Below are 21,965 nucleotides of genomic sequence, written 5' to 3' on the forward strand. Positions count from 1 at the left end.
TGACGCCCATCGCCGCTTCGTGCAGCGGCAACGCGCACCGGAGGAGTCGCCTGTAGCGTACAGGGGCGCCGTGCTGGAACTCGCGATGGCCGCTTACCCGGAGACGGAGCCTGACCTGCTGGAACCTCTCATCTTGGGGAAGATGTTGGAGTTATCCCGGGATCTGGGCATTCCTATGCCGGCTTGCGGTCACGAGAAACTCACGTCCCGGACCGCGGCTAAGTGTTTGGACGCCCAGTTCAATCTCCGCCGCTGGAAACAAGTCACGGCGTGGACGGGCGGTCCTGTCGTCGATGGGGGGGCCGTAGGGTGGGACCCTACAAAGGCCGTGTACGTGCCGGATGCGACCGGCCCAAAGGAGCTGTCGGCCGCCTCCACTCCGTGGCCGGCTCGAAGCGAGCCGGGGCCGCGGGCTCCGCCGCCGGCGCGGCCACGTCGGGACGGGGTGCCTGCTGCGCGCCGACCCGACGTCGACTGTTTCCGCTGCGGCCGTCGGGGCCACTATGCCAGGGACTGCTGGGCCCGGGTTCCGAGGCCGCCCCAGCAGGAGGCCTCGATCGCGGACGTCCCAAAGAAAGACCCTCCGGCACAGGCAAGTCGGTGCGCACCAGACACCCGGCAAGGCCTGACACCTCACTCATCGCCGTTGTTGTGCGACGCGGATGTTCTAAAATATGGGAGGCCAGTATCTGCGCCTTGTCGCTCGATAACGCAGTGGCGTAAGTTGGCTCGGCGGGTTGTCGCGGCCGCTACAGGTTCGTCCACTGTACCGGGGTCGATCCAAGGGGTGGACGTGCGTATTTTGGTGGATTCCGGGGCGTCCGCGACCATTATTTCGGATGTCATATTCCATCTTTTGAACATCCCACCGGGGGCCGTGAGGCCGGCTTACGCTTCCTGCATCGCTGCGAACGGGGGTAGTATGGGCATCGTGGGACAGGTGGACGCTAATATTTCTATCGGGGGGGTCTCGGCCTCGGGCGTTGTGTTAATTTCGAGGTCCCTGGCGGTTCCTTGCTTGTTGGGCACGGATTTTTTGGCTAAGATGCCCATTTTAATTAGAATCAATGAAAATTGCATTGAACTGCCAGGGGGCCGCAAATTGGCGTTTTTACAGTCCACCTGGGGGCGACCGGCTCCGGTTGCCCAGGTGCAGGCGTTATCGGAAGTTTCAGTTGATATTCCACCTGGCTCGCAGATGCTCATTCCCCTACGATACCGGAAGCCGGTTCCGGGTCGGCAGAGTGCTTGTGGAATTTTGCTGTCGCCGTCCGCCGCTGTTACGGGCGGATTGGCACTGGTGGGGGCGCAAACCATTGTCCGTCCGGATCAGCGCCCGTTTTTGCAGGTGTTAAATGCGACTTCTGAAAGCGTGTGTGTGCCGGCTGGTACCGTTGTGGCACACGCCACTACGGCGTTTACGGCTCAGAGTGACATTCCGGACGGGGGGCTGGTGGGTGGTGTTTCACACGACGGAGGGGTGGACGATCGTTGGATCGCCGAATTATGCGCGGAAAATTCGGCCCTTTCCGCTGAGCAGCGTTGTGCGATTCATAAATTATTAGCGAGCTATTCCGATGTGTTTAGCTCGGACGATTTGGACTTGGGACGCACCTCGCTGCTCTCTCATCACATCGAAACGGGGGACGCGGCCCCTATCCGCTTGAACTCGCGTCGGATGAGTCCGGCTGAGCGTGAGCACGTTCGAGGGGCGGTGGAAGACATGTTGAAAGCGGATATTATATCTCCGTCTAATAGCCCGTGGGGTGCGCCTGTCGTGTTGGTTAAAAAGAAAGATGGTAAATTACGATTTTGTGTGGATTTTCGGAAGTTAAATAAAGTGTCGGTGGCAGATGCGTATCCCCTGCCGCGTATGGACGATTCTCTCGACGCCTTGTCAGGGGCTAAGTTTTTTTCAACGCTAGATCTCTCTTCGGGCTTCTGGCAGCTTCCCCTTGACGAGCCCTCGCGGGAAAAGACAGCGTTCCGTACGCCGCAGGGGTTGTTCCAATTTAACTGTCTGCCGATGGGGTTGAATGCAGCCCCTGCCACCTTTCAGAGATTGATGGAGTTGGTATTGACGGGGTTGCAGTGGGAGACATGTCTCATTTATTTAGATGATATTATTGTCTTCAGCCGCACATTTGATGAGCATTTATTGCGGTTGGAGGCCGTTTTTGCCAGAATGCGTTCTGCTAATTTGAAATTCAAGCCTAAGAAATGTCATCTACTGCAACGTTCCGTTCGATACTTGGGACATATTGTTAGTGCGGACGGGGTGGCCACGGATCCAGAGAAAACTGCGTGTGTCCGGGATTGGGCAACCCCCGCCACGGTGGGTGATGTGCGTCGGTTTTTGGGGTTCGCCTCATATTACCGGAGGTTTGTTCCGAATTTCGCTACTATCGCCAGGCCTTTGCATCTCCTTACTGGGAAGGGGCACAAATTTGTGTGGGGACCGCCGGAGGAGGCGGCGTTTCGGAGCCTGCGCGACCTACTGGCTACTGCGCCGACGTTGGATTATCCGGATTTTGAACATCCCTTCATTCTGGATACTGATGCGAGTGACACCGGGATTGGGGCGGTGTTGTCCCAGTCAAAAGGTGGTGTTGAGCGTGTGGTGGCGTACGGGAGTCGGGTTTTGTCTCCCGCGGAAACTCGTTACTGCGTCACTCGCAGGGAACTTTTGGCTATTGTGTATTTTCTCCGCCAATTTCGACCGTATCTGTACGGTCGGTCGTTTATTGTCCGAACGGACCATGCGGCCTTGCAGTACGCTCTTAAGATGGACCAGCCATCCGGACAATTGGCGAGATGGCTGGACACGTTGCAAGAATTCTCCTTCCAAATTCACCATCGGAAGGGTGTGCGTCACGCTAACGCGGACGCACTGTCCAGGTTGCCGCAACAATCCCCTTGTGCGTGTGCGTCGGGGACGCATAGGTGTGGACCGGCTCAGCCCCCCCCTCAGCCTGTCGCGCGGGCAGTGGATGTTCTCGAACCTCCGCTTACACCGGGACCGGTTGAGGGGGGACCGGCTGACGGGATTTTGCGTCTTCCAAGGTCTGTGTGGATTCGGGAGCAAATGTTGGACGATTCTTTGGTGTCGTTACGGAAACGAACGGAGAAGGCGGGTAAGGAAGTCGGTGCGGGTGGTAATTCGGAAACTGCTCTCCGAGATGGGTTACTGATGTGGAGGGAAGGGATACAGGAACACTGGCGTCTCGTTGTGCCTGCGTCATTGCGCTATGAGTTGATTCGATCTTTGCACTGTGACACACTTTTACACCTGGGGGTGCAGAAAACCCTATTGACGCTGCAACGAGACTATTATTGGCACGGCATGACGACGGATGTCGTCGGTCACGTTCGCGCGTGTCCCGATTGTGCCCGCCGTAAGCCGCCTAAACATCCATATGTTCCGCCGATACAATCGATTAAAGTATCTCGGGTTAATGAGTTGGTGGCGTTAGATATTTTGGGACCCTTTCCGCCATCAGCTAAAGGGAATAAGTATTTACTGGTGGGGGTGGAGTACCTCTCTCGCTGGCCGATGGCCTGGCCCTTGCCTGACCAGTCAGCGGCGTCTATCACGGACGCCTTTCTATTTGGGTATGTAATGGACAAAGGGGCTCCGGAGAGGCTCCTTACGGATCAGGGACGTAACTTTTCGTCTAAATTGTTGGGGGAGGTGTGTGCGGCTCTTGGAACTAAAAAGATACGGACGTCCCCCTACCACCCGCAAACGGATGGTATGGTGGAACGGTTGAATCGGACTCTGTCCGCCATGCTGTGCCATACAGTCGGGGAAAACCAATCTGATTGGGATTTGCATATCCCTGGGGTGCTTTCGGCGTATCGCATGACGCCGCACGCGGCTACTGGATACTCGCCGTTTTTCCTTATGTACGGCCGTGAGAACGTGCCGCCGATTCATGACCAGTTGGGAACCGGTGCGAGGGGGCCTGTTAAGCCTCTTCCTGAGTATATTAAGGACAACGTTCGGCGTGTCGCTGAGGCGAGGGAAAATGCCCGCATGGCTACTGCCAAGGCTCAGGCCAGGAATGAGCGGTGTGCCCGACGTTCAAAGGGGGAGTGTCCCTGGAAAAAGGGGGACCTGGCCTGGCTTCATTGCCCACAGGTGCGGCCAGGTACATCTCCTAAATTACATCGACCTTGGCAGGGTCCGGTCCGCCTCATTGAGGTTCCCAACCCACAGTCGGCGCGTGTTCAGGTTGGTGCACGGCGTTGGTTCGTGCACACGTCCCGGTTGAAGCCATACATTGCCCCACGGCCGGATGCGTCATCTCCCCAAGTTGCCTTGCCGGGGTCTGTTGCTGCCGACTCGCCCTTGCCTGTGTCTGCTGACCTTGCGAGAGCGCCTGTCGTACCCTTCACAGACAAGCCGGCCGTGACAGCGCAGGGAGGAGGACCTTCCGCTTGTGGGACGCCGACCGGAGCCGCAGAACCCACGGGACCTGCAGCTCTTCCTATCCCTCCGCGGACGCGAGTACGGGATGTTTCTGGACGCGAGCGGGACAGTGGCGGGCCTCCAATGGCGACGGAAGAACTTGCGCCCGTCGCCCCTAAAACCCTTCCACGTTCCCGCTCGGCGGGTGGGCCGCCGACCGTCCGGGACGGCCCGGCTACCCGTACTCGCTCGAAATCCCTCACGTTTCGTTAGATTGTGTTGTGTTGTGTTATTGTTATAATGTTCTTCAATGCTTCGTGTCTTTTTGCGTGTTGGCCCTTTACACCCGCATTGCTTTTCAGGTTGCAATTCAGCCGAGGTCGGCTGGATTTTCTTTAGGGGGGAGGGTGATGTAATGCGGTTGTAAACGGCCCTTCTGAGGTGCCGTCAGGGGGGGAGGAGTTAGGTCACGTGGGGGGAGAGGGGTTGAGTATAGAAGGAGGGGAACCGGAAGAGCAGGGGGAGTGACTGGGAGCCAGGAACAGAGGAAGGCCACGTAGGGCGAAGCGGGGTGTGGCGAGATCGCCACGAACACGGGGGAAGCGAGGATCGGCACCGTTGGCCAGCGGTGACCGACCCGAAGCAGCAAGGAGGCTGCAGTCAGCAGCGGGGCTGCACAGAGAGAGTGGGCAGCGGGTCTGCATACAGTGACAGCCAGAGGGTCTGCACATAGGGGTAGCAGCAAGTCTGCAGGGAGGAGGTTACAGTAGATGAAGCAGAGAGTCAGAGGGGTGAGGAAGCTATAATAGCAGTGAATAGCCGGGGGCTACAAATACAGGAGTTATAACAGAGTGCCGTGTGGGTAAAGACGTGAACCTGAATAAAGACACGAAGACAGAAAGAAGTGTTCGAGTCCTTTTATTACAAAAGTATGCGGCCCTTGCCCCACCACCTTCTCCAACCAGTATATAAACGGAGTGGTAGCTTCTGCAATCTCTCATTTACTTGATACAGCTGTCGTGGCTGTGACGGTACCACCTGAAGACGGAAGCTTGTGTTGCCTCCGAAACGTCGTGATTTTAATTTTGTATGTTATTTTATTTTACTTTTTAATGTTTTTTTTACCTACGTGACTTCACCGAAAAACCTAAGAATATGAATCATTGCAGTCACGAACGCTTCAAATCTAGAACGGTGTCGTGTTGTCTCTTCACAGATCTGTGCCAGCTCAGCCCTCCTCCTCACTCCTCCAGACCTTTGAAGTGAAGACAGAGGTTGTGGAGAAGGAGACGAAGGAAGATGTGAAGGAGGAGATGATGGAGGATGAAGTAGAGACAGAGGAGGAGGAGAAATCGGAGGAAGAGAAGGCAAAGGAGGACGAGATTGTGATGGTGACAATGGAGGGGAACACGGAGGGAGAGGAGAAAGACAATGCGGAGATGGAGGACAAGGAGACAATAAAGGATGAACAGATGGTCGTGGTGGAGGACATGGAGACGACGGACAAAGGGGAAACAATGGTGGTGGAGGAGGAAGAGAAGACGGTGGTGGAGATGGTGGTGCCGGAGGTTGAGGAGGAGATGAAGGAGGAAGAGATGGTGCTAGCGGAGGAGAAGAAGATGGAGAAGATGGAGGTGGCGCAGGAAGAGGAGGAGGAGGTAGAGGAGATGGTGGTGGAGGATGAAGAAAAGGGGATGGAGGAGGATGAGACGGAGGAGAAAACGGAAGAGGTGCAGGTGGAGATGCACGAAAAGAAGAGGAAGCGAGGGAGCCTCGCTCGCGTGGCGAGAGCGATCGCCTCACTCCTCCGCCGCGTGCTGCTTTGTGGTGGCAGGTCCACCGCCCAGTAGGGGTGGTGGCGGTGGTCGTGCATCGGTGCCAACCGTGACCACTATCACCACACTACCCGCCCACCCAGTGATACTCGCTACACACACTACACGGGTCCCCAGAGAGACGGTGCAACGTTCAGGTCCAGAATACCGAAGTATACCGGGAATCACCTGTACTTAAAAACACGTAAATTGATAACACTATAAACAATAACACTAAACATTAAACGACAAAAAAAGCTACCAACTGGTTTTAGAATTTATACCACCATAAACGGAGGTACGGTATTTTAATTTCATTAGAAGTATTATAATGGAACTCTACACATGTTTGTTAATTGTCCGTTCAGTCGAACCGACGGTCGGATATGTGAACTGTGGGGGTCGAGGGTAAGAATGGCATTCAAATTTTAGAATGACAATTTGGTCGTTTTAGAAAATTACTGTACTTGAATGTATGTTATGTGCAAATGCAAATTGTTAGTCGTAAATGCGAGGGAGGGGTTAAGAGGTGCACGTTTAATCCAGTGTTAACATTTATTTTAGCATCATATTTAAGGACACTGTTGTTGATAAGAATTCGTCTGGACATGTTATGTGCCTTGTTCTACTCGATCAACCAATATTAGTACAATGTCGGTCATACAGGAGTGTGATTTCATTCATGAGTAGTATTCACAGAGCCCCGATGACACTAACCTACCTAAAGTTATGGTTAAAAAAGTAATTTTGAGTGACTTAATTCTGAGCTCAGACATGATCATCGCAATCATTTCCAAAGACGTGTGGGGTCCTGCGAGAGCAGGTCCCGACTACAAACAGCTGGGCAGCAGAATCGGAAGTAGCTGCGTTGCCCTCGAAATGTGATGTTGCTGCTGTTGTTGCTGCTGTAGTTGCTTCTGTTGCTGTAATAAACGCAGGGAGGTGGTGTTCCGTGATGGGATGACGCCTTTGATTAAAGCCTCTGTTCAAACTCACCCGATTGACGCCCTTGATCGTCGCATTTTATCAACTCTGATATTGTAGACTCTCACATGTTAAGCTCTATCATAGTGAAACATAATATTATAACCTATGAACTACAACCTATCCATTGTAACGCTGTAAAAGAATATTACCTATTGGGTTTCACTCCCTCGTCGAGAAGGCCGCTCTCTTCCTTTTCTAAAGTTACATGCTAATTTCTCTGCATTCACTTTAAATCGAGGACAAAGTTTTTTCATTTATTCAAAATATGCGCACAATTACACACTGAGATGCACTTACATATTCATGCATGAAGCACAATGGACACATTACTCTTCGGTATGTTAATAGACATGCGGATTGTGCCTTCCAAAATTAACAATCGAATGCAAATATCCTGAAAGACAAAGGATTGGATCCTAGGGGGGGAGTTATAAGGCGGCTCAGAAGCAGAGCTCAATGCCATTTCGAGAGGGAACTTGATGAGGTTGGACGCTCGACTCGTCGCTCTGCTGATCGCCCTTCAACCGCGAGACAACGCAGCCTGGCGAGCACAATTGCTGTGTCGACAGTTAGGCGACTTGGCGTCGGGAGAGTTCGTGGCGACATCTCCAGACGGGTTCCAGACATCGATATAACGTGAATCTCCAAGTAAGTGTCTATTTTCGCGGATAAACTCTTAAACGTTTTCGTCGTTGAATTAGCGGGATTTTTTTGCGTCTTGGTTAGACGCGAGCGTCGTTCTTGTTTTAGCAATTAACAAAATCCAAAACTCAACGCTAAACATCCTTGCGACCGATAGCGTACTTTTGACTCGATAACACCGCCATCAGAGACACCAGAGAACGCACACGGGCGAGAAGTCGTTCCTGTGCTCGGTGTGTGGGAAGACATTTGCACACTCATCACATCTTCAGAGTCACCAGAAAACACACACGGGTGAGAAGCCATTCCTGTGCCCTGTGTGTGGAAAGGCATTTGCAAAGTCATCAAATCTTCAGAGTCACCAGAAAACACACACGGGTGAGAAGCCATTCTTGTGTTCTCTGTGTGGGAGTACATTTGCACGGTCATTAACTCTTCAAACTCATCAGAGAACGCATACGGGCGAGAAACCATTCCTGTGCCCTGTGTGTGGGAAGACATTTGCACGCTCATCAAACATCAACAGGCATCAGAAGGTCCACAATGATAGGAAACTGAAATCAAAAGCTGAAATTCAAGGTGCTGCAATGAGTTCTAAAGAAGTTTCCACCTTCGATCCCATGCAGTTGGATCCCGAGAGATGGCTGGATGTAATGGAGTGGCTCGAGAGTCAACCAGAGAGCTCGGAGAGACTGAAAAAAAATTACGTCATGTGGTTATACCTTTTAATCCGTATCGAGTACTTTTGTGTGTAATTTTGACCATTTTTGTTTTACAGTTTTTGTGAGTTTAATTACGTGCCCAGTGGTGGTTTGTAATGTTATCGGATTACTTGCCGAAGTGGTGTGATGAGCACTGGTTGTGAGAGGGTTCAATTGTAGTCGTTAAGTGTTCCTGTTGAGCTAAAGTTGGAATGCGTCTGTAGTTAGATCTTTACTCAACATTATAAAAGGTTTTTTTTTCAAGTATAAAGTTTTTTTGGGTTGGTAATAATCGACTTTAGATAGTCGATTTCAGGATGTACATTGATGACGCGTTCGTTGGATATATGGCCTTGACTTCAACATAGACGCACAGTGAACAAATGTGGTGAACTAATAAGGAAATCATGGGGAATGATCCTTTAACGCTTTGGTATTCCTGGAACGGAAATGGTTTGCATTGCACTGGAAATGTAATAAATATTTGGTTCGAGTTTTGACGTAAAAATGATTGCAGATGAATGAACACGTATTTTTAACAAATGTTTGTCCGTTCTTTATTTTATGATGCTCCTAGCAAAAACATGTTAAGCTAATTTCAGGTGGAGGATCTTTGTCACACAAGTGTGCCCTTAACCGGCAGCATCTTGGCTGTCTACCCGATTAACACGTGTTCCTTGAGGGGAAAGGTCCCCGTAGTTAATCGTTCATCAACGTACCAGTCTCTAATTCCGAAGTATGTCGGGGATAAACTGTACTCTATGACATGTAAACTGTAATACTATGAACGATAACACTGAACATTAAACGATTATAAACTAGTGTTTTAATTTATAACCATTTAAACGGAGGTAAGGTATTATAATATCATTAGAAGCATTAGAATCACAGTGTGGTCGTATAAGAATCACGCACAAACCCATTATAAACTCATGAGATTATGAATCTTTACAATTATTATAACAATCACAAATTGTGACAAAGCGAAATTCCCACAAGCAAAACACCACGCTCACGTGACGAATTCTTAAACAAACTGCAACACTCAAGTGACAGAACTTAACAAAAAAACGCCGCAATAAAAAAACAACATCAATGGACAAATCGTAAAAACAGACAACACACGCACGTTAGTAGCTGTTAGAAGAAGACAACACCTGGCACCTTCAACTATACACATCATACAGCCAACTCGTAAATGGGGCGGTATATGACAGCCTTCGCTGCTGTCGATGGGGACAAGCAGCGAGTGTTTAACTCCATTGTTTCAGAATCCGTGTCATCACCCGGCCACAGCGCCTTAGCCAAACTACATCTCCCGAACAAGGCAGCCTTCCCTATGCTGTGTATTTTAGCAGTATATTTACGGACGCACTTGAAGATAACAATTCGCCTAGAAAAGACAGGCGACTTGTTCTACCAACACGATTTCAAATTTCTACCGAAAGAAGAATGAGTTCATTCATGAGTAGTATTCACTATGCCCCGATGACACTAACCTACACACAGTTATGATTAAGCAAAGTAAACATTAGTCGCTCATCCCAGCTCAGACATGATCATAGCAAATATTTCCAAATCCGTGTCGGGTCCCACGAGAACAGGGCACGTCCACAAACTTTCAAATTGTAAACTCACATTGCATACTCTAACATTATAAACTCGAACAATATAACCTTTAAACTATGAGCTATACATTGTTACGTTCTAAAATAACACTACAAACTAGTGTTATAGTAAACTATGATCTTGTGAACTACGTGTCGGATACGGGTGCGCATGGGTCGCGTGGTTATTCGACGTAGAGGCGAGTGCCGCACCGGGCTGTAGACGGGCACACGCTCGCAGCGTGCGAGAGCTGCACGTAGCGGTGTAAAGAGGGGGAGTGTGGCGTGTGATTGATGATGCTGTGCGCACGTATGCTCGCAGCGTGGGAGCGCGGCGCGAGGCTGTAACAGTAGGGGCGTCGCGTTCGAATGCCGGCGAAACCTTAGCGGGTAATAGGGAGGTGGGGTAACGTAAACGGAATAGTGGATGATGGCGGGGGGGAACCCGGGGTTCAGTGATGGGATGACGCCTTTGATTAAAGTCTCTGATCAAACTCACCCGCTTGACGCCCTTGATTGTCGCATTTGATCAACTCTGATATTGTATACTCTCACATGTTAAGCTCTATCATAGTGAAACATAATATTATAACCTATGAACTACAACCTATCCATTGTAACGCTGTAAAAGAATATTACCTATTGGGTTTCACTCCCTCGTCGAGAAGGCCGCTCTCTTCCTTTTCTAAAGTTACATGCTAATTTCTCTGCATTCACTTTAAATCGAGGACAAAGTTTTTCCATTTATTCAAAATAAGCGCACAAACTGAGATGCACTTACATGTTCTGTGTGTGGGAAGGCATTTGCACAGTCATCAAAACTGAACAGGCATCAGAAAACACACACGGGCGAAAAGCCATTCATGTGTTCTCTGTGTGGAAAGGTATTTTCACTTTCAGTAAACTGCCGCAGCCATCAGAGAACGCACACGGGCGAGAAGCAATTCCTGTGCTCTGTGTGTGGGAAGACATTTGCACACTCATCAACTCTTCAAAATCACCAGAGAACACACACGGGCGAGAAGCCATTCCTGTGCCCTGTGTGTGGGAAGACATTTGCAGACTCATCAACTCTTCAAACTCATCAGAGAACACACACGGGCGAGAAGCCATTCTTGTGCCCTGTGTGTGGGAAGGCATTTGCACGGTCATCAACTCTACAAGATCATAAGAAAACACACACGGGCGAGAAGCCATTTTTGTGCCCTGTGTGTGGGAAGGCATTTTCACAGTCGTCACATCTTAAAAGGCATCAGAAGGTCCACAATGAATGGAAACTGAAATCAAAAGCTGAAATTCAAGGTGCTGCAATGAGTCCTGAAGAAGTTTTCACCTTCGATCCCATGCAGTTGGATCCCGAGAGATGGCTGGATGTAATGGAGTGGCTCGAGAGTCAACCAGAGAGCTCGGGGTGACTGAAAAAAATTACGTCATGTGGTTATATCTATTAAGCCGTATCGATAACTTTTGTGTGTCATTTTGACCATTTTAGTTTTACAGTTTTTGTGAGAGTTTATTGGCGTGCAAAGTGGTGGTTTGTAATGTTATCGGATTACTTGCCGAAGTGGTGTGATGAGCACTGGTTGTGAGAGGGTTCAATTGTAGTCGTTAAGTGTTCCTGTTGAGCTAAAGTTGGAATGCGTCTGTAGGTATATCTTTACTCAACATTTAAAGACTTTTAGTTTTCAAGTGTATATGCTTTTTTTGATTCGTATTAATCGACTTTAGATAGCCGATTTCAGGATGTACATTGATGACGCGTTCGTTGTATATATGGCCTTGACTTCAACATAGACGCACAGTGAACACATGTGGTGAACTAATAAGGAAATCATGGGGAATGAAACTTTAACGCTTTGGTATTCCTGTAACGGAAATGATTTGCATTGTACTGGAAATGTGTGAACATAGGACATAATAAATATTCCCCTTCGAGTTTTGACGAACCAATTATTGCAGATGATTAAAAACGTACTTAAAAAAAAATGTTTGGTCTTTATTTCATAATGTTCCTAGCAAAAACATGTTAAGATAATTTCAGGTGGAGGATCTCCGTCACACAAGTGTGCCCTTAACCGGCAGCATCTTGCCTGTCTACCCGATTAACACGTGTTCCTTGAGGGGAAAGGTCCCCTAATCCCGAAGAATGTCGGGGATAAACTGTACTTCATGACAAGTAAACTATAATACTATAAACGACTAGCAGTCGCCGCCCGCTTCGCGGGCGGTGTGTATGTGCTTGGTTGGTGGGGAGTTGAAAGTGGCTGGACACAATATACATGTTTTGGTGATTGTTTTATGTTTATTTTTGTGAGGTTATATGTATTTTTATGAGACGCTCAATCGACAATATTAAAGAATGCAAGTTATTGAAATATAGAATGCAACTTATTGAAATATCTGGCGATTACACGATATTCTTCGTGTACACTCCGTCTTCCTCCTCGTCGTCAGTTCCCTCAATAAGCGCCTTGATGTTGGATCTTGCCGTGACTCGCGATAGTGCCACGTACAGTTGGCCGTGCGAGAAGCATGGCGTTGGTAGATATAATCCCAGGTTGTGAACAGTTTGCCCTTGCGCCTTGTTGATGGTCATCGCGAAGGCTGGGACAATGGGGAACTGTTTGCTCCGAAGTCGAAATGGGCATAAGTAGTACTAATCAAATACCTACATTTCCCATAAATTTGCTAAATTCCTCTTGATATGCAAATTATTTTGTCAAGGCGCCCTTTCCCCCCCTTCCAACCCAGCTTATATATATGCTCCAAGCACGTGTGTTGTTTCATTCAGACGCTGTAGCCTCGACAGACCTGGTTTTCACCTGAGGACGGCTGCTTGCGTTGTGGCCGAAACGTCGTGAGAATTATTTTATTATGTTTTATTTTTATTATTTTATTACTTCCCTTCTACGTGACTTTACCGAAAGAACCAAGAAGATTTACCATTTCTTCTTTGTTGGTCAGCTCGCGGTACTGGTCACTTTCCAATGCCCATTTTGATCCCGGGAGTTACCCGGGCGGTGTCACACTGTACTCATTGTCTTAGCATGTCGCAAATTCCGATATGGCTTGTGCAACGGCCAGAGAGTGACAGCAGCGGGGGCCGGGCTGCAACCCTTTTAGATAGTTTATTACATTTCAAAGTGCATGGGATTGGCACTCCAAAACATGATAAATGTACAGTAACGCCAACTGCATCCGTGGCAAACATGATACGCGGACACATGCTGCATATTATGCAACACATGCCCTTACCATCACCAGCATGCACAAAATCTCAATTACACAACGGAAGTAGACAGCAAGCCGTCCATGGAGACGTGATCAACGTCAATACATAATAATGGTAATTAGCCGGATAGTACCCATTGTACCCATCAAACAGCCGCTCTCTTCCTTTTCTAAAGTCACATGCTAATTTCTCTGCATTCACTTTAAATCGAGGACAAAGTTTTTCCATTTATTCAAAATAAGCGCACGATTACTCACTGAGATGCACTTACATATTCATGCATGAAGCACAATGGGCACATTACCCTTCGGTATGTTAATAGACATGCGGATTGTACCTTCCAAAATTAACAATCGAATCCAAATATCCTGAAAGACAAAGGATTGGATCCTAGGGGGGGAGTTATAAGGCGGCTCAGAAGCAGAGCTCAATGCCATTACTAGAGGGAACTTGATGAGGTTGGACGCTCGACTCGTCGCTCTGCTGATCGCCCTTCAACCGCGAGACAACGCAGCCTGGCGAGCACAATTGCTGTGTCGACAGTTAGGCGACTTTGCGTCGGGAGAGTTCGTGGCGACATCTTCAGACGGGTTCCAGACATCGATATACCGTGAATCTCCAAGTAAGTGTCTATTTTCGCGGATAAACTCTCAAACGTGTTCGTCGTCAAATTTACGGGAATTCTTTTGCGTCTCGGTTAGACGCGAGTGTCGTTCTTGTTTTAACAGTTAACAAAATCCAAAACTCAACGTTAAACATCCTTGCGGCCGAAAGCGTACTTTTGACACAATAACACCGCTGCTGTTACTACGCTCACATGGAGCAGAGACGCTCTCCACAGCCCCACGTACACAGAGGCAAGAATCCATTCAATTGCTCTGTGTGTGGGAAGGAATTTTCACGGCAATCAAATCTTAAGAGACACCAGAGAACACACACGGGCGAGAAGCCATTCCTGTGCCCTGTGTGTGGGAAGGCATTTGCACATTCATCACATCTTCAGAGTCATCAGAGAACACACACTGGCGAGAAGCCGTTCCTGTGCTCTGTGTGTGGGAAGACATTTGCACGGTCATCAACTCTTCAAGATCATAAGAAAACGCACACGGGCGAGAAGCCGTTCCTGTGCCCTGTGTGTGGGAAGACATTTGCACGGTCATCAACCAGGAACAGGCATCAGAAGGTCCACAATGATAGGAAACTGAAATCAAAAGCTGAAATTCAAGGTGCTGCAATTGGTCCTGAAGAAGTTTCCACCTTCGATCCCATGCAGTTGGATCCCGAGAGATGGCTGGATGTAATGGAGTGGCTCGAGAGTCAACCAGAGAGCTCGGGGTGACTGAAAAAATATTATGTCATATTAAGCCGTATCGAGTACTTTTGTGTGTAATTTTGACCATTTTAGTTTTACAGTTTTTGTGAGAGTTTAATGACGTGCCCAGTGGTGGTTTGTAATGTTATCGGATGATTTGCCGAAGTGGTGTGATGAGCACTGGTTGTGAGAGGGTTCAATTGTAGTCGTTAGGTGTTCCTGTTGAGCTAAATTTGGAATGCGTCTGTAGATACATCTTTACTCAGCATTTTAAACGTTTTTTTCAAGTACATAGCTTTTTTTGATTGGTATTAATCGACTTTAGATAGCCGATTTCAAGATGTACATTGATGACGCGTTCGTTGTTTATATGGCCTTGACTTCAACATAGACGCAGAGTGAACAAATGTGGTGAACTAATAAGGAAATCATGGGGAATGAAACTTTAACGCTTTGGTATTCCTGGAACGGAAATGGTTTGCATTCTACTGGAAATGTGTGAACATAGGACGTAATAAATATTGCCTTCGAGTTTTGACGTAAAATTGTTGCAGATGAATAAAAACGTATTTTAACAAATGTTTGTCAGTTCTTTATTGTATAATGTTCCTAGCAAAAACATGTTCAGAGAATTTCAGGTGGAGGATCTCCATCACACAAGTGTGCCCTTAACCTGCAGCATCTTAGCTGTCTACACGATTAACACGTGTTCATTGAGGGGAAAGGTCCCCGTAGTTAATCGTTCATCAACGTACCAGTCTCTAATTCCGAAGTATGTCGGGGATAAACTGTACTCTATGACATGTAAACTGTAATACTATGAACGATAACACTGAACATTAAACGATTATAAACTAGTGTTTTAATTTATAACCATTTAAACGGAGGTAAGGTATTATAATATCATTAGAAGCATTAGAATCACAGTGTGGTCGTATAAGAATCACGCACAAACCCATTATAAACTCATGAGATTATGAATCTTTACAATTATTATAACAATCACAAATTGTGACAAAGCGAAATTCCCACAAGCAAAACACCACGCTCACGTGACGAATTCTTAAACAAACTGCAACACTCAAGTGACAGAACTTAACAAAAAAACGCCGCAATAAAAAAAACAACATCAATGGACAAATCGTAAAAACAGACAACACACGCACGTTAGTAGCTGTTAGAAGAAGACAACACCTGGCACCTTCAACTATACACATCATACAGCCAACTCGTAAATGGGGCGGTATATGACAGCCTTCGCTGCTGTCGATGGGGACAAGCAGCGAGTGTTTAACTCCATTGTTTCAGAATCCGTGTCATCACCCGGCCACAGCGCCTTAGCCAAACTACATCTCCCGAACAAGGCAGCCTTCCCTATGCTGTGTATTTTAGCAGTATATTTACGGACTGCACTTGAAGATAACAATTCGCCTAGAAAAGGACAGGCGACTTGTTCTACCAACACGATTTCAAATTTCTACCGAAAGAAGAATGAGTTCATTCATGAGTAGTATTCACTATGCCCCGATGGCACTAACCTACACACAGTTATGATTCAGCAAAGTAAACATTAGTCGCTCATCCCAGCTCAGACATGATCATAGCAAATATTTCCAAATCCGTGTCGGGTCCCACGAGAACAGGGCACGTCCACAAACTTTCAAATTGTAAACTCACATTGCATACTCTAACATTATAAACTCTAACAATATAACCTTTAAACTATGAGCTATACATTGTAACGTTCTAAAATAACACTACAAACTAGTGTTATAGTAAACTATGATCTTGTGAACTACGTGTCGGATACGGGTGCGCATGGGTCGCGTGGTTATTCGACGTAGAGGCGAGTGCCGCACCGGGCTGTAGACGGGCACACGCTCGCAGCGTGCGAGAGCTGCACGTAGCGGTGTAAAGAGGGGGAGTATGGCGTGTGATTGATGATGCTGTGCGCACGTATGCTCGCGGCGTGGGAGCGCGGCGCGAGGCTGTAACAGTAGGGGCGTCGCGTTCGAATGCCGGCGAAACCGTAGCGGGTAATAGGGAGGTGGGGTAACGTAAACGGAATAGTGGATGATGGTGGGGGGGAACCCGGGGTTCAGTGATGGGATGACGCCTTTGATTAAAGTCTCTGATCAAACTCACCCGATTGACGCCCTTGATTGTCGCATTTGATCAACTCTGATATTGTAGACTCTCACATGTCAAGCTCTAACATAGTGAAACATAATATTATAACCTATGAACTACAACCTATCCATTGTAACGCTGTAAAAGAATATTACCCATTGGGTTTCACTCCCTCGTCGAGAAGGCCGCTCTCTTCCTTTTCTAAAGTTACATGCTAATTTCTCTGCATTCACTTTAAATGGAGGACAATGTTTTTCCATTTATTCAAAATAATTACACACTGAGATGCACGTACATATTAATGCATGAAGCACAATGGGCACATTATTCTTCGGTATGTTAATAGACATGCGGATTGTGCCTTCCAAAATTAACAATCGAATGCAAATATCCTGAAAGACAAAGGATTGGATCCTAGGGGGGGAGTTATAAGGCGGCTCAGAAGCAGAGCTCAATGCCATTTCGAGAGGGAACTTGATGAGGTTGGACGCTCGACTCGTCGCTCTGCTGATCGCCCTTCAACCGCGAGACAACGCAGCCTGGCGAGCACAATTGCTGAGTTGACATTTAGGCGACTTTGGGTCGGGAGAGTTCGTGGCGACATCTTCAGACGGGTTTCAGACATCGATATACCGTGAATCTCCAAGTAAGTGTCTATTTTCGCGGATAAATTCTTAAACGTGTTCGTCGTCAAATTAGCGGGATTTGTTTTTTCTCTCGGTTAGACGCGAGTGTCGTTTTTGTTTTAGCAGTTAACAAAATCCAAAACTCAACGTTAAACATCCTTGGGGCCAATAGCGTACTTTTGACTCAATAACACCGCTGCTGTTACTACGCTCACATGGAGCAGAGAGGCTCTCCACAGCCCCACGCACACGGAGGCAAGAAGCCATTCAATTGCTCTGTGTGTGAGAAGTCCTTTTCACGGTCATCACATCTTAAGAAACACCACAGAACACACACGGGCGAGAAGCCGTTCCTGTGCCCTGTGTGTGGGAAGACATTTGCACGGTCATCACATCTTCAGAGTCACCAGAGAACACACACGGGCGGGAAGCCATTCCTGTGCCCTGTGTGTGGGAAGGCATTTGCACAGTCATCAACTCTTCAAGACCATCAGAAAACACACACGGGCGAGAAGCCGTTCCTGTGCTCTGTGTGTGGGAAGACATTTTCAAAGTCATCAAATCTTCATAGTCATCAGAGAACACACACGGGCGAGAAGCCATTCCTGTGCCCTGTGTGTGGGAAGACATTTGCAGACTCATCAACTCTTCATAGTCATCAGAGAACACACACGGGCGAGAAGCCATTCCTGTGCCCTGTGTGTGGGAAGACATTTTCCAAGTCATCAAATCTTCATAGTCATCAGAGAACACACACGGGCGAGAAGCCATTCCTGTGCGCTGTGTGTGGGAAGACATTTGCAGACTCATCAACTCTTCATAGTCATCAGAGAACACACACGGGCGAGAAGCCTTTCCTGTGCCCTGTGTGTGGGAAGACATTTGCAGACTCATCAACTCTTCATAGTCATCAGAGAACACACACGGGCGAGAAGCCATTCCTGTGCCCTGTGTGTGGGAAGACATTTGCAGACTCATCAACTCTTCATAGTCATCAGAGAACACACACGGGCGAGAAGCCATTCCTGTGCCCTGTGTGTGGGAAGACATTTTCCAAGTCATCAAATCTTCATAGTCATCAGAGAACACACACGGGCGAGAAGCCATTCCTGTGCGCTGTGTGTGGGAAGACATTTGCAGACTCATCAACTCTTCATAGTCATCAGAGAACACACACGGGCGAGAAGCCTTTCCTGTGCCCTGTGTGTGGGAAGACATTTGCAGACTCATCAACTCTTCATAGTCATCAGAGAACACACACGGGCGAGAAGCCATTCCTGTGCCCTGTGTGTGGGAAGACATTTTCCAAGTCATCAAATCTTCATAGTCATCAGAGAACACACACGGGCGAGAAGCCATTCCTGTGCGCTGTGTGTGGGAAGACATTTGCAGACTCATCAACTCTTCATAGTCATCAGAGAACACACACGGGCGAGAAGCCTTTCCTGTGCCCTGTGTGTGGGAAGACATTTGCAGACTCATCAACCATGAACAGGCATCAGAAGGTTCACAATGATAGGAAACTGAAATCAAAAGCTGAAATTCAAGGTGCTGCAATGAGTCCTGAAGAAGTTTCCACCTTCGATCCCATGCAGTTGGATCCCGAGAGATGGCTGGATGTAATGGAGTGGCTCGAGAGTCAACCAGAGAGCTCGGGGTGACTGAAACATAATATTGCATGTGGTTACACCTATTACGCCATATCGAGTACTTTTGTGCGTAATTTTTTACCATTTTAGTTTAACAGTTTTTGTGAGTTTAATTACGTGCACAGTGGTGGTTTGTAATGTTATCGGATTACTTGCCGAAGTGGTGTGATGAGCACTGGTTGTGAGAGGGTTCAATTGTAGTCGTTAAGTGTTCCTGTTGAGCTAAAGTTGGAATGCGTCTGTAGGTACATCTTTACTCAACATTTTCAACGGGTTTTGTCAAGTATATAGCTGTTTTTGATTGGTATTAATCGACTTTAGATAGCTGATTTCAGGATGTACATTGATGACGCGTTCGTTGGATATATGGCCTTGACTTCAACATAGACGCACAGTGAACAAATGTGGTGAACTAATAAGGAAATCATGGGGAATGATACTTTAACGCTTTGGTATTCCTGGAACGGAAATGGTTTACTGGAAATGTGTGAACATAGGACGTAATAAATATTCCCTTCGAGTTTTGACGTAAAAATGATTGCAGATGAATAAAAACGTATTTTTAACAAATGTTTGTACGGTCTTTATTTTATAATGTTCCTAGCAAAAATATGAGAGAATTTCAGGTGGAGGATCTCCGTCACACAAGTGTGCCCTTAACCGGCAGCATATTGGCTGTCTACCCGATTAACACGTGTTCCTTGAGGGGAAAGACCCCCGTAGTTAATCGTTCATCAACGTACCAGTCCCTAATCCCGAAGTATGTCGGGGATAAACTGTACTCTATAACATGTAAACTGTAATACTATAAACGATAGTGTTTTAATTTATAACCATATACACGGAGGTAAGGTATTATAATATCATTAGAATAATTAGAATCACAGTGTGGTCGTATAAGAATCGCTAATATGTTTGTATAGTGTACGTGCAAGGATCGGATAAAAAATATTACAATTACAACATGGTCATATTACTATCACGATTTTCACTGCTAGATGTCATCGAATAACAAAAGACGGAATATATTTATATAAATACACGCACAACCCCATCATAAACTCATGAGATTATGAATCGTTATAATTAATATAACAATCACAAATTGTGACAAAGCGAAATTCCCACAAGCAAAACACCACGCTCACGTGACGAATTCTTAAACAAACTGCAACACTCAAGTGACAGAACTAAACAAAAAAAAACGCCGCAATAAAAAAACAACATAAATGGGCAAGTCCTAAAAACAGACAACACACGCACGTTAGTAGCTGTTAGAAAAAGACAACACCTAGCACCTTCAACTATACACATCATACAGCCAACTCGTAAATGGGAAGGTATATGACAGCCTTCGCTGCTGTCGACGGGGCCAAGCAGCGAGTGTTTAACTCCATTGTTTCAGAATCCGTGTCATCACCCGGCCACAGTGCCTTAGCCAAACTGCATCTCCCCAACAAGGCAGCCTTCCCTATGCTGTGTATTTTAGCAGTTTACAAACTAGTGTTATAGTAAACTATAATGTCGTGAACTCTAACAATATAAGCTATGAGCTATACATTATAACGCTATAAAATAACAATAAACTAGTGTTACAGATTAGAACACCGAACATTGAAGTGTGATATTCGAATTCTTAGCTTCACACCGTGGTCCTATAAGAATCACACTATGCTCGTGAGTATGTAACATGTCTGTATGTAATATGCATGAATGTAATATGTCTGTATGTTACATGCATGCATGTAACATGCATGCATGTAACATGTATGTATGTAATATGGACGTGCGAACCAAGGGTGGGATATGTGAAACGGAAGGTGCAGGATCAGGATGGGATTAAAATTGTTTGAATAACACTTTCGTGGTATTAGGATCAAGCTGTCCACTGCTGGGTTCTATCTCAATGGCATCAAATAGCAATATTCAGTATGTAAATATAGAATTATCTTACAAACCCAACATAAGCCCGTGCAATTATGATTCGTTACAATTGTAACGACTCGTTTGATAAGAGTATTTGATCAAAGTTTGTTATCCTATCACGGAACACCACTGAAACTTAAGCAGCAACAGTACCAGCAAAAACAGTACCAGCAACAACAGCAGCAACTGCAGCAGCAGCAACTGCAGCAACTGCAGCAACAGCAGCAACTGCAGCAGCAGCAACTGCAGCAACTGCAGCAGCAGCAACTGCAGCAACTGCAGCAGCAGCAACAACAACATCACCTTCAGAAATGCTGCGTCCCGCGGCACCTAATAGGACCACGTTGTTATGAAACTCATTTTGATGCTATTCTAAACCGAGCACCTCCCAGTTTGCATTTACGACTCCCAATGCGCATCTACATATAACATACACTCTAGCTCAGTGTGATTATAATGCTACCATAGTGTTATTCTAATAATTTTCATCCGATTCCTAATCCTGCACGCCCCAGTTCGCATATCCGACCCCCGGTTCGCAAGTCCAAATGGCATGCATACACATTACATACATACGAGCACAGTTCACATGCCCGTACACTATTATACATATGCAGAGAAGTTCCCAGGACGCACTCGGAGACGAATGTGAGGTTTAAGGGCTGTCGCCGAGGGTTTATTAAAGTTATTGACATACACCAGGTGTACCAACTTCCCAGGGGTGAGGGGTCCCGGGATCGGTCCCACTGGTGCCCCCGACACAGTCGGCTGCCCCGTGCTGCCTCCTCTGCGCCGGCCGTGGGCTCAGCCAACACGGCCGGCCGAGGAGCGCAGCCACCTCCAGCCCTGACGCTGCGCTCTTTCCTATCCCGACTCCCTTGCCCCTGGCTCCCCGTGCCACCTGACTCCGACCCCCGACTTCAGCACA

At 47.3% G+C, this 21,965-nt stretch overlaps 1 protein-coding gene and 1 pseudogene across 1 annotated transcript in view; both read left to right on the forward strand.

Annotated features, from left to right (window-relative positions):
* LOC133361320 (zinc finger protein 585A-like) overlaps positions 1-11,671 on the forward strand; it is a gene marked incomplete at its 5' end in the record, with an annotated part of 114,865 nt that extends 103,194 nt beyond the window's left edge. Inside the window, 4 exons of the mRNA XM_061580257.1 lie at positions 5,665-5,739; positions 8,052-8,390; positions 10,999-11,421; positions 11,663-11,671. Of these exons, the coding sequence (XP_061436241.1) occupies positions 5,665-5,739; positions 8,052-8,390; positions 10,999-11,421; positions 11,663-11,671 (846 nt within the window). The remainder of the gene's footprint in view (positions 1-5,664; positions 5,740-8,051; positions 8,391-10,998; positions 11,422-11,662) is intronic.
* A 5,968-nt stretch (positions 11,672-17,639) lies between these two features.
* Positions 17,640-21,965, forward strand: part of LOC133361323 (zinc finger protein 721-like) — a 104,747-nt pseudogene continuing 100,421 nt past the window's right edge.

Source organism: Lethenteron reissneri, chromosome 72, assembly GCF_015708825.2.
Source record: "Lethenteron reissneri isolate LAM-NWPU_2019-01 chromosome 72, ASM1570882v1, whole genome shotgun sequence".
In the NCBI taxonomy this organism is placed as follows: Eukaryota; Metazoa; Chordata; class Hyperoartia; order Petromyzontiformes; family Petromyzontidae; genus Lethenteron; species Lethenteron reissneri.